Below are 13,554 nucleotides of genomic sequence, written 5' to 3'. Positions count from 1 at the left end.
CCATTTATATGTTCAACAGCAGCCTTTTCCTGTGGGTTATTTTCAGCATCAGCTCAGGAAATGTGCTTGTGGAGCTCTGTGGCACAGTGATATTCCAACTGCATTCTAATGTAATAGTATGTGTAAAACAGTAAGATTTTTAGGTGGCACAAAATAAATGTGTAAATAAAGTGGTCAATATATAAACGTAGTTTTTATTTAAATGGCAACAGTGATATTAATAGGCCACATTTACCCGGCATTTCTATTTGACCTAGTTAAAGATGTTTTAATGAATAGATTTACAAAACTGTGCAGCTATGTGGTTTCAATGCACTAGATAAAATTTAGGTAAAGAAATGCTGGTTTTATTTTAGATGCTAGAATCCAGCAAGCTTCATTTAGAAACATAAGGTTTATGCAAGTTTTAATTTTTCTTTGAGATATCTTTGTGCTTATGAAAAGCTGTTCTAATCAAGCAGAAGAAGACTAAAGAAATCTTTTAGACGCATATAAATAAATAGAAGTAGTTTTTACCAAATCTACCATTTTGAAAGCTACAACCTCAGCCTTATGGCTCAGTCATTTCAACTGCTCGGAGATCACTTGGGTTTTTTGTTGCTTTTTTTCCCAGTGGTGTTTTTGGGGGTGGGCTGTTCTGTACAGATTTTTAGATAAGATGAAAAGTTATAAAGAGTGTCTGAATCCCATTCTTCTAATTTGTGCAAAAGATAGAGGAAGACATAGCACAAGTCTAATGAATAGTCTTGCAAGCAGATCAATTATTCTTTACTCTCAGTCTGTGTTATCTTGACCAAACTATTTCATCCTCTCTTTTCTGACATACTGTCCAGGCAGCTGCATCAGCTCCTCTGCATGCAGAGTTGTGTGTTTAGGAACTAAGACACTCCATTTTTATTTGAGAACTAGGTCACTGCCTTTTGAGTAATCTGTTACTCAGCTTTCTTTTGTCATCTTCTCGATATCTGGTATGTAAAAAAACCTGAGTGTAATGTGTGTTATTTTTAAATTGAATGAGCAGCTGTTTGAAGAGAGATATTGGAGCCCTGATTCAGGAATAATCATGCAAAAATCATTAAACTAATGCTGAGTCAATAGAGAAGATACTGGGTAGGGCCTTGCATTAACTGTGATTACAGTGAGCAGAAGTAGCTATGCATTGAAATGTCATTGTAGCTCTGGCAGGGTAAGGTCAATTTTATTTGAAATGAGTATTAATAGGGGGTTTTGTTATCACTTGGTCTAAGTTTTCCCTTTCCTATTTGATACATTTGGTTTGACTTTTTTTGTCACAATTATGTTATAGTTTACCAGAAGTCTGTTTAGTGTGTGCTAGAGTTCTCTTGTGGTTTTTCCTTTTTTTGTGTGACTGGAAAATGAAGTGTTGTTTTTCTTCTGATTCTGCCATCGTTTCTCAGTCTACTTCATCCCACTAGGGTCTGTTTTGTGAATTGAGGGATGTTAGAATAAGAGGTCCTGAGTGCCATATTTTTCTGGTCCTTTTTCATATTGTTTTTGCCAGGAGCTTCTTCCAAAGATCTTTCCCATGAGCATTGCAGCTCTCCCTATGAAACAAAAATTAATGATAGGGGAAGGCAAAAAGCTCTAAATGCTGCTGTACATCTCTGTAAGGAGATAATTTGAGAGCTGTTCGCACCTTTTTTAAACTGTGCTTTCTAAAGTCATGCTGTAAAGTATGTTCATGGCTGTAAATTCTCTTTACCTGCTCTGGGAGATAGGTAATCCCTCACAGCATTTAGTGATGATGGAAAGCACCAGTGCAGGGACCCCTTTCCCTTTACATGCTTCCAGCCAAGGGTTTATATCCCTAGGTTTTGCCACAGCATCTCACTTTGCAGTACCAGTGCTGGATACTGTCCCATTGTACCCTCCTGGATCATAGTCTGCTACATTGGCATCATCTCCTTTTGGCACCTTTGCTGGGATGGGTAGGATAAGTAAGACTCCTGGCCTAGGCTGCATTTCACTCTCATTTTTTGCTTCATGGTCCAATATGCCCAAAGCAGAATGGAAAAGCAGAGGGACATGAAGATGACAGTGAGGGAGGGGATTTTTTAGCTCTAATGGTAGACAGTCACCATTGTTCAGAAGGTCTGAAGTTCAGGTGACAGTTCTGCATTTATGATGGGTTAGGCTCCAGATGCATCTAGAGTGATATGAAGTTCGTCTTTATGCTTTCTAGACTGGCTTGTGAAAGGAAATGTGCCTGGTGCTGACTTCTTCAGGCTGGTTGTGGAGGGAAGGTATTGCAGCAAAATGTAACTCATTCAAAAGGTGCAGTAATTGATTCCTTTATAATCTTGGTGATCAGTTATCTCATGATATATTTTCTTAAACATTCCATACAAACCCACTTGTGATCTTGGTTAGTACTTATGATTATTTGTCAATCTGAGTGTCTGTCCTGCTTGTCCCGATGTCAGCTGTGCCTGGCTGTTCAGCAGCTGAGCCGTCCCACTGTGGGCACTGGTTTTCCTGCAGACTTTTAAAGTGAGACCTCTCTCTTTCTTATCCTTGTCTTTTCTAATGTGGCTTTGCTGTGGTGAGTGTGGAAACATTTGAAGCATGCATGTGTGTTTATGTTGAACTTTCCAGGGAGCTGAGGAATTGTCAACAAACGATCCCAGTGAAGATGACTTCGGTGAGCATGGGAGGCTGCCGGTAGTGAGCCATCCTTGGGTGCCTCTGGCCTTAGGAGCTCACGTTCGCAAATCACAGCTAAATAAAGAGATAATTTGAGATCTGTTTGCACCTTTTTTTAAACTGTGCTTTTTAAAATTGTGCCATGGAAATATGGACATGACTCTATTGATCATAGTGTCCCAAAGTAGGGTTACTAAGAGGATGGATTACTTAATAAATTTTGTACCTTTTTTTCTAATGTGAAGCACATATGACAAATGCGGGAGGTTTGTTTTGGTTTGGTTTTTGGTGATTTTTTTATTGTTGGGGTTTTTTTGTTTTATTTTGTTTTTTTGGTTTTTTTGCTTAGAATGTGAGTCAGCTGTATTTTTCTTTCATCTCATTGAGGAAAGTAGTATGTGCTGTCTTGACCTGAGGATAACAAATGCTAAACCGAATGCTGCTGGCTGCAAACACTGGGATAACTTGGTTCAAGCAAGTCAGGTGCAGAAGTTTGCAACTGCAACTGCTCAGCCAAGTATAGAAGGAGCTGCCAGGGGCATGATCTAACAGCCCAGATGTCATGGCAGCTCCCACAGCGTTTGTGATATCCTCCTTGCCCAGAAGTCCCAGGTGTAACCAGTGAGTTCCAGAGGTAAGGACTGGGACAAAGAGGGTACTTGTTGGTGTTTGTCCTGGCAAGAGCAAACTCCTGGCATTTCCACATGGCCTCTCTCAGCAGCCAGCCCATTGTCCAGGAGGCAGCAGACAGCTTTCGAAGTGCAAATGGCTCTGAATGAAAATGCATTTCAAATAGATTGTATTGAGGTTTTATTTTGATAGTGGATTTCTGTCATCAAGATCCAGTCTTTTTGTAAAAAAAGTGGACACTAATGAGTGCATACAGTATGTATTATATTGTTTAAAATAATTCTGTTTCAATTTTTGAAGTCTTTAAATTGAAATTTGGAAAAGGAATCTGGAGTGCACAAACTATTTTCAGTTGTAGTTGCTCAGCTGGATGCTAGTAGTTTCTGTTTTCTAGCTGTGATTCTTGAGGAGTGTTTATATTTGTAATTGAATCCTTAAAATTCCCTAACCAGCCTGGAGAGAATATAGCACAACAGTGCTAAGCAATGCAAATAGTCATGGATTCATTGGTTTGGTTTGTTTGCCCCTTGTTTTGTGGTGCTTTTTTTACTTTAAAGACTCTTGTAGAGCTCTGTTTTATTCCTTGCCATGCCACCTGTGGCAGGATCGCTCGCAGAAGGAACTAATGAATCTCACAGGCATGATCTGTTTAGTTAGTCTTAAAAGATATAAAGAAAAAGAAGATCAAAATCAATTGTCATGTTCCTTGGGATCACACCAATAAAAATTCATGCCTAGTTGCCTTTTTTCTTGTTATTAGTAATAATAATAAGAAGAACTTATTAATATCATTGACTTCTTACTGCAGAAGAACAAATGGCATAACGTTAGTGCTGTTGTGTAAAATCATGTTTGAGAGGGCACCTTGCTATCTTGCTCTCTTGCTGTGAAAAAGCACCATTTTTGGCAGAGAAGTTGAAGCCCAAGCAGCTTGGCTGCAATAAGGCAACCAGTCTCCAATGCTGGCAGCCACATCAGCGCTGTGAGACGCAGCAGCATCCACCAGCCTTTCTCACACTGTCCACTACCCCTAGAGAAGAGAGATGTGATCTCAGCTTCAACTTTTTTCATCTGTGAGTCTGTCATTAAACCAGAGGGTTGACTGGTGCTGTAGAAGTAATCTAATCCCCCTGGTCTGGGTTGCATTTCATCTTCATTTGCTGCTTCATGGTCCAGTGTGCCTGAAGGAGAAATGAAAAGCAGGGGGACATGAAGGCAAGAAGGGATGGGGTATTTTTAGCTCTAATGGTAAACAGCCATTGTTGAACTGTTGTTCAGGGAATCTGAAGTTCAAATGAGAGGTGAATATTAAGCTCTAATTAAGCTCCAGGTGCATCTAGAGTGATATGAAATTCATCTTTGTGCTTTCTAGACTGGTTTGCTGGTGTTGACTTCTTCAGGCTGCTTGTGGATGGGAGGTATTGCAGCAAAATGTAACTCATCCAAAAAGTGCTGTAATTGATGCCTTTACTAATCTTGCTGATCACTAATCTCTTCATGTATTTTCTTAAACCTTCCATTGGAGCCCATACATGATCTTGGTTGGCATCCTTTATTATCTTAGTGCTTTGCCAAGTATGCTTGCTTTCTAGAAGTGATTTTCTTTTTCCAAAAACCTGCAACAAAGACATTGGACTGTCTTTAAAAAGAAGCATTAAATAAAAGCAGAAGAAATTCACTAAACAAAACAAAAGCTTTATTAACCAAGCATTAATTTCACTTTTGTTTTGACTTTCCAGGAGCATCTTCTGTTGTTTGAGCGCCCAAATCAGGGAATTACTTCCTAAATTGTTTTGGGATATTAATTTGAGTTCTATATTTACAGTCCTTCCTCAAAAGAGATTCTGAATTTAGATAGGACCAAACAGAAAAGATTCTATAGAATATTTTATTTCTTTAGGTCTATAGAACATTTTATTTCTTTAGGTCTTTTACCATTGCATTTTCCCAGAAGTGAACAACTAGAGTTCATGGAGGGAATCAGTTGGTGAGGCATGCTTACAGCTATTGGGAGTATGAGGGGCTATGAAAAAATGACAGTGTTATCAGCTATTGCCTTCACAGACATCCAGTGTGCTTTTAGGTCTTAAAAAGCTAGCAGCTGAATATGCCTTAATTACCAAAATTGATTGCAGGGAATGGTGATGTTTAAAACTGAAAATGGATAAGCACTAATAATAGTTGCTTGCTCTTTGGGGAAAAATGAGGTGCAAGCAGCTGTGAAAAGATGGTGAAATGCTGTAATGATACTAAAAGAATTTGAGATGAAATATTATAATAGGGCATGTTAAGTTGCTCTCTGAAGTTCTGGTTTGTATTTTTTAGTTGAGTAGGACCTTCAGTTTGTGTAATTTTGCCTGCATGTTGAAAGCTTGCTTTAAAAATAAATAAACATAAACACCCACACAAAACACGCAATAAAATACAGGAGGAAGAGACAGAAAGATAAAGCAGAGTATACCAGAGAGTCCTTTTAAAACAACAAAAGGATGTGAAGTGAGGAGTTTAGCAGAGTGTTGTGTGCAAGACTGTTCATTCAGCATTCCTACATATTTTTATTACTTACTGAAAGTAGGAAAAAAATCTAAAAATAATGAAGATCACAAGGAGATGTGTGTAAAGCAGTAGCGTGGATGAATCTATTTTAGCAAATACTTTGGAGCTGTGGAAACTTGCTTTTTAGTAGTTATGGTGATGCTAACACTTGAAGTCATTCCAATGTACTATAAAATACTTAATGTTGGAGCATTCCATGGCAGAGAATCTTTCTGAATGATCTCAGTCAACCTTAAAGTACTATTTGCCCTCTAAAGGAGTTGGAAACTGAGACTGAAATATTAATTCTGACTCCAGGCTATAGTGCCCTATGGAGGGTCCAAATCAACAGTGTCTGAACGTGAAGCCACAGGTGTATTTGAAGCTTCTGTAATAAGACAAATAAACTAGTCTGAACTAGTCTTGGTCATCTGTTGAAGACAGTAAGTGTTTTTTATGCTGATTCCCATTGGTAATAGTCTGATGGCAGTTTTTAAGTTTTGACAGTTTATCTTGCTGTATGTCTTGCTAGGACTAACATGTTTTATTTCGTTAGTATTTTACTATTGCAATAGTAAAATACAGCACAACGTAAATGCATCATCCCATAAACCACTCATTCCAAGGCAAACGAATGATTCTTTCATTTTATGTGTGAAATAAAAAAGCCCCACATCTATATTTAGATTACTTGCTCATGAGATATGGCAAGATGTTCTTACTCAGTGCACAGCACAGTGAGTTGGCAGGGCTGGTGTTTCACATGACTGATAATGCAGAAGTTTCTATGAGTATTGCTGTGGGTAGGACAAAGAATCGTGATGAAGAGGGAACAAGATAGAGACAGTTCACAGTATCCCCAAAATACCTATCAGAAGAGCCACTTAAAATAAGCCTTACTGCATGCTTGTGGTATTTTGGAAAAGGGGGATTAATATGTGCTAGAAAAGACTGTTTATTTAAAGATTTACTACTATTTCCAAAGGCAGTTAAAGTGCAAGGGATTTCACTTTATCCAAAGATAACTTCAGGAGAACCATACATGCACTTATGTTACAGATGACTTCAGAGGTGAAAGTACAGACAAGAGTAATCAGTAAATACAGATCTGCTTTCTGTTTCGCCAGAAAAGCCATAGCATTTACCATGAAAGGTTAAGGTGTAATGTTTGAGGGGAATTGCCTGTTCTTCAGCACATGGCTGATAAACACAAATGAACACAGTGGCTCTGTCCCCTTTTCTATAAAGAAGAGGACACAACTACAGATATCACCACAAAGGTGATATACCCCTGGCTCCAGTATTGCATCCTATTCCTGAACTGATGGAAAATAGCTGAGTGTGAACTGACTCTTGGTCATTAATCATCTAATCATCCAATGTGTTCTTTCTTTAAAAAGCAAAGAAGGGAAAAAGTATTAAAAATACCACTAAAAAAAACCCTCAACAAGATGTATCATGTGGAAGAACCAGAGTGCTGTGAACTGAGCAAATACAGAATACAAGTGGAGTAGATACTGTATGTAAGATTTTGTGCATGGTTCTCTCAGCTGTCATAGCTTCCTTTACATGAATAGTATGGGCATAAGACCCACAAAGACCAGAAAAGGAGCTTACTGCTTAAACATTGTGATTTATAGGAAGAAAAAAAAATACAGTGAGTGCCTGTCATTTGTGGACACTTACTACACATCTTAATTATCACTAGTTAATTATTAAAATTTGTAAGTATTTTTTTAACTGAAACTTTCTATTAAATAAGCTGATTAATCTTGTGTTTAGAAAATGCTTCACACAGCTTCACCTGGAAGTATTCTTGTTTCTGACTTCCAAAAGGGTAGATTTTGTAAAACTTCTGAGTTTTGGCATAGCTGCCCTGACAAGTTTAAATGAAAAATGACAACAAAGTCTGGAAGTGGGCATCCAGTAAAATATGCTGAGGCAAAAGAACGGTGATGTCACAGGTGTGAAAACAATGTTTTCTTGATGAGAAGGAATCTCAGTTAAAGGAATTTAAAATGGCAGTTAAAACAAATATTAAGGGTAGGAAAAAGGGCAACAAAATGTTTATTAACAAAAATAGACATTAATGAATAATGGACTAAAAAGTATATTTCAGTGTGGTCAGAGATAAAGCACTTAATATATTTTGCAGTAGGGGAAAAAAATACCCTTGGTCAGAGATAGGTTAAGTGACCTATCCTAAGATGTGGGTGGTAAAGCTGAGTAATTTAGTAAAGGAAGGAGCAGCAGTAGTTTCTGTTGCAGGTTTTGAATAAAGCTGGGACATGTATCTACCTCATGTCATGCTACTGATGTAATAAAGATGTTTGTGTTTGTCGCAATAAAAGAATATGAGATGGCATCTGCTAAAATAAATATTCTCAGCTGACTGTCATGTATATAAACTAGACAAGGGGTTTTCTGAATTGCTGAAGTTAATGAATAGCTGCAGAAATCTTAGTTTCCTGGTAGCATGATTCCAGGGAAACCTGCAGTAAAAAGCTGCTTTTTTGCCTTCCTGAAACTTGTGGAGGCACTATGAGAGCTGTCCCTGGCATACACCATCTGCTGTTGTCATCAGCACTCATCTCTGCTGGCTGACATCTTCCTGCATGAAGCTGATAGTTTCCAAACCCAAATAAAGGGGTGTCTCTCTGCACCCAGGGTGCTGCAGTCTTGGCTTGTTGGACCTTGTTGAACTCAGTGATAACCTTACAGTCGCCTTCCTTCCCCCACCCCATTTGCTTCTGGGAGACAGTAACTGCTTGGGAGTTTCCCAAGTCCTTCCTGTGTTGTTGTAATAGAGCCAAGTTATTTTAATCTTCTCTATGTCTTCATGGCTGACCAAGGTTTGTCCACAGGCCAGCTAATCTTTATCTCCAAATATATTTCTATTTGTGATCAGCATTTTTGTGTTGGTTTGTTTGTTTTTAACTCTATCTTGAGCATTGTGTAATAAACACTTTGCTGTAGCAGAATCCCCTTCCTTGCCCTGCTGGGCACTCTTGCTGAGGGTGCCCCCAGTCCCTCTGTCCATGTTGCTGACAAAGCTGTTTAACAGTGCCAGTCCCAATACTGAACCCAAGCCCTGAGGAACACTTCTGCTTTTCAGATTGCTAGCAGACACCTTCCATGGGATCCATGGTGACAGGTTTTCTTTCTGGTAGCTATCACAGATAGAGGTGGAAAGTCTGAATAGTTACCCTCCATCCCTGCTTTCCTCTGATTCAAAGCAAGGAGAAAAACAGTCCTAACTATACCTTGCCTCGGGAGGCAGAGGGCCAGGTATTTGGAAAAGTGTGCAGCCCTGGTAGTTGTTGGCTGTATAAAATTAGGTGCTGGTCAGCCCAGTGGCTGCAGCAGCTCGTGGACAAGGGTTCCTGGATTTACTTTTTGTTTTGCAGGATAGCTAATCAGTTTTGGCTCATGTCAAAATAAATCTGTGGCATCCCAGCATCTTTTTGCAGACCTTGAACACAGATTATGTGATTTTTAGATAGCTTTAATGTAATTGGAAATTATTAGATATTTTTAACGATTAAAAGTAGGAACCCAGAGATTTGGTGTGTTTCCATGTAACTTTCCAAAAGCTTAAGGCTGTTTCCTCTAGTCTGTTTTCCTATCTATCTTTCCCTACCCCCTTTTTTATTTTCTTCTAGAATTGCATTTCTTAAATCTCTACTGAAGTTGTCAAGACTAGTTAGAGGAAGGAGATTGTGTGCCTGTCTCATGCAATTCCTGTATTGCAAACATGGCTGAAGCTAAGAAAAAGAGACCTCTACAATGATTGTACAGCAGCAGAACAAGGTTGTTTTTTAGCTCTGACAGCTCTTCAAAAGGTGTCTGTTTTTGGGGGATGTGTGTTCTTAATCGCAAAAGATTCTGCATTCCTGCTTTTAAGAAGAGTTGTTGGACATAATGGTTATGATATTGCTGTCACTGATGCAGTTGTTTAGCATATGCATTGAGAAGCAGGCCTGTATGTATACATGCATCTATAATTTCATAAAGAAAGCTCCAGCCTGAGTATCCTATCTGGAACAAGACCTGCTGCTGGGAGATAGATAGCAAAATGGCTATGATCTTTCTTTATCCTGCACACAATCTTTCTTTATCCTGCACACAGTACAAACGTTGCTCTATACATGCACATAGCAATAAGGGAATAGATTTATCAGACTTTGTTGTTAGGCGAACTCTGATGGATGTGAATAATAAAATACTCCAAAGGTACTGTGGCTTTTGCTTGCTGTCAATGAGCATTGTGTCAATACTAGCATATATAAAATATTGCAGAGTTGTGAGTCCAGTGTGGAAAAGCCTCCAACTGTTATAATCTTCAGACTCCCCACTACTGTTTTCAGGGTGTCTGATACCAAGTAGATAATTTATTGTGGGGTGAAACAGAAAGCTCTTTACATAAATGAAGTATGATGTATATATTTTAATATTAGGTCCTTAGAAGAACACCATGATCATCCCAATGTGGTAATGGGAGATCTTCAGTCAGACGAAGAAGATATCATGAACAGTTCTGATGAAGATGATGACACAAATTCTGATTCCAGTAAAGGGGAGACTGATCCTCAAGAAGATAAACAGGTATCTTTTTATCTTAATCTTCTGAAGCTATTCCCCACTCTTGCAGTATTTCATTAGTTGTAACGTGTTGGATAGTTTCAAATGTAAACCGCCTGTTGAGGTTGAGGTCTGAGCTTCTGAGTGCCATCTTGGAGTGACTTTCCTTATTTTAATTTTATTTCTTCTTCAAATGAGGAAGAGGAGGACAGTGTTAACTACTCTGAATGGAATGAAGTTTTGAGGGTCCTGTCCCTCCCTTTGGGAGTACCCATGTTCTTACTTCTCAGCCCCGGACACCCTGAAACCAGCCTGCCCCTAGACCAGTGCCTCTCCTCAGCACCAGTCCCAGCAGCTGTTTCCTTTGATAGTAGTTATATCTGCTTCCTTTCTTTAAAAATAATTAAAAACCAAAACAAAACAAAAACAAAGCCCCAACAAGACAAACAGAAAAACCCAACGAAACTTTTTAGTGCTGGAAGAGAAGACTTGGCATATTGGGCCTGAATGTTGTTAAACCAAATGAGAGGACTAAATTGGGAAAGGGAAAGAGTCCGCGGAAAAGCTTGTTCCTGTGAAACTAAACAAGACTTTACCTGCATAGAAGCTGGCTTACCTTGCATGCCTCTGCAAAGCCCTCAGCCTTTCACAATGGAGTTTTACAGGAAAGTGTCCCCATGAGGAGGGTTCTCAGGCAGGTTGTAGGGAGTAATTCAGCGCTTGCTGTGAGGCATCTGCTGCCGCTTGCTTCAGCTGCCTGCGGCACGTGCGGCGGCAGCTGGGAATTAACAACCAGCTTCCTCACAGCGAGAGCAGCTGCAGAGCAGAATGAAGCGGTCTCTGCATCGCTCATCAGCTGGGCTTGTTCCACTTTTCCTTACTGCAAGCATCTGGCTGTTTTGATGCTTTGTATCTGTTAGGGGTCTTACAGGGCTTCTTTCCAGTGTTGTGCCGGAGAGCCTTATTTGTATCCCTTTGGTTCGCCCGTTAGAGACTCTCAGAGCCAGAGTATCTTTGTCTGAGCAAATGCAAAGTGGCCCTTTCAGCACCAGCTGGTATGTGAAAAGTCTTTCAAATGGGGTTGTGATATTGCATTTTGTAATTGTTTAGCAGTAGCATCTTGTTCTCAAAATACTAATTTTCATCTCATTTGCAACTGACACATCTACATTGATGGCAGATACCTGCATAATTGACTTACTTGTGAATTCAGTCTTGCAGGGAGTGTGTCAGCTGTGCTTTCTAAATAGGCACAGAGGCCTGAGAATAGGTGTTACAGTCTTGCCTGAATGTGATTGACTCACACTGGATAGATATCAGTGTTCTTTGGAAATAAGTTTAATTTCATAAGTAAAATTCCAAATCTGTGTGCAGATGTCTATCTATATCGTATATAAAATAAATAATGTATTTTGCACGTATCTGGTGTTATACAAAATCATTTAATTTAGAAATTAATTTTAATTCAGTAATTAGGTATGGTGTCATTTAAATTCCAATGAAAAAATGAAAGTTAGATTTTTTTTTTTTTATTTTGAGTGCAACACTGTCATTAAAACCAACCTATGAGTACTATCTCTTCCATGGTTTATTTTCCAGCGCTTGAGACTAACTTATAGGTTTCAAGAAGAACTAAATCTTCAGAGAAATCTTGTAACATTGGTGCTTATGAACCAAAGTTTTGTGGATAAAATGCCACTGATACCTGATTTTCCAAATAAACACTTTAGTGCCCATATTGTACTACCACATTCAATGCAGCCTTCCTAGGACTTCATCTCACTTGAGTTGTATATCCTGTGATGTTTTAGGGCTCCTCATCCTCTCTTTCTTTGCAGCCCATTAAAATGAAAGCCTGAATATGCAATAGAAGTGCTGACAGCTGGCAGCAGAGAAGCATATGGCAAACCATGACAGCTGTTTTGGAGAAAGGTGTTCCATCTGCGGGAAATCCTACATGGAAGTTACACTGTGTAGCAAACACATTTGCATCCCAGTCCCTGCCCCGTTTGCTTTGTTATACCTATTATCTCTGTCTGAGGTTGGACAGTGCCACTGGTTTTTTGGAAGCCAGATGTGCATGTGAGACCCAAAATCATCTCCACAGTGTTTGAGGCAGATGACAAGGCTCACATATCTGTATCTTTAGAGTACAGTTGCTCTGCATTCCAGCTGCGCTCCATTAGTAGATTGTCAGAAACTGGCTATTCTCTTCAATGGGATTTTTTTTCTGTTTTTTTTTTCTCCTGTCATCTTGTTTTTCACTGAAGAAAACGTGAATGTCTTTTAAGATATTCCTGAAACACATTTTAGTTTACTGCAGATATTACTGTTGCTGTATTAATCAGAAGAAAAGAATCAAGTAAGATAGAAATAGTACCTGTACTATAGTACTTTTGCTAAACCAGTAATTGTTGTTTGCTAGAACTTAATTCATTATGGGCTTCAGTGCTTCCTGTAATAATTAAAAGAAAAGGCTGACAGGCTGAAAGGCTGCTCCTAGCTAATATTGTTGTTTCCAGATATGAGCTAAATTGATTTTCTCACAGATCCTGAAAAACCAGAAGGTGTCAAAGCCAAGAGATTCCAAAGTATTTTTCTTAGAAGTAACTATCAAATAATTACATTGAATTTAAGGAACTAATAGCTGGAAATGATCTTTATGATAGTTTTAGTAGGTGCATAGTGTAACATGTAATTTTATTTGCAGGGTAAGGCAGCTGGAAAGAAAACAAAGGTTTACCACATTGCCAAGGAGATCATGAGCTCAGAGAAGGTGTAAGTGTCAATGCTATACTTAATAACTACTCAATTTATTTTAATTGGGCAATTAAAATGTAACTGTTTGCTTTTTCTTGCTTTTCTGATAGGTTTGTGGATGTGCTAAAGCTCTTACACATTGTAAGTACTTAAAAAAAAAGCAGTTTCCTCTTCTATTTGTTTAATCTATTAAAGTTTTATGTTTAGGCTTTATGGTAGTGATTGTGCCTTTTTTCTGCTGCATCTACATATTCAAAATATAAAAATTAATCTAATTAAGCTGTACTTTAATGTTTCATATTTTACATAATGGATGAATATTTTGGTGGTTTCTTCTTGATCTCCTTAATAATTTATGCAGTTTCCAGCTGAGTGTGGGTATTG

General features: G+C 38.6%; 1 protein-coding gene across 3 annotated transcripts in view; it reads left to right on the top strand.

Annotated features, from left to right (window-relative positions):
- The window catches only part of FGD6 (FYVE, RhoGEF and PH domain containing 6), a 73,182-nt gene that overhangs the window by 18,580 nt on the left and 41,048 nt on the right, over positions 1-13,554 (top strand). For all 3 annotated transcript variants that reach the window (XM_084206510.1, XM_084206509.1, XM_084206511.1), the window contains exons 3-5: positions 10,287-10,434; positions 13,121-13,188; positions 13,281-13,311. In XM_084206510.1, the coding sequence (XP_084062636.1) occupies positions 10,287-10,434; positions 13,121-13,188; positions 13,281-13,311 (247 nt within the window). The remainder of the gene's footprint in view (positions 1-10,286; positions 10,435-13,120; positions 13,189-13,280; positions 13,312-13,554) is intronic.

This window comes from Fringilla coelebs (assembly GCF_963513975.1).
Source record: "Fringilla coelebs genome assembly, chromosome: 5".
Taxonomy (NCBI): Eukaryota; Metazoa; Chordata; class Aves; order Passeriformes; family Fringillidae; genus Fringilla; species Fringilla coelebs.
The sequence above is the reverse complement of the archived record's forward strand: the minus strand, read 5'-3'. Positions and strand labels throughout refer to the sequence as shown.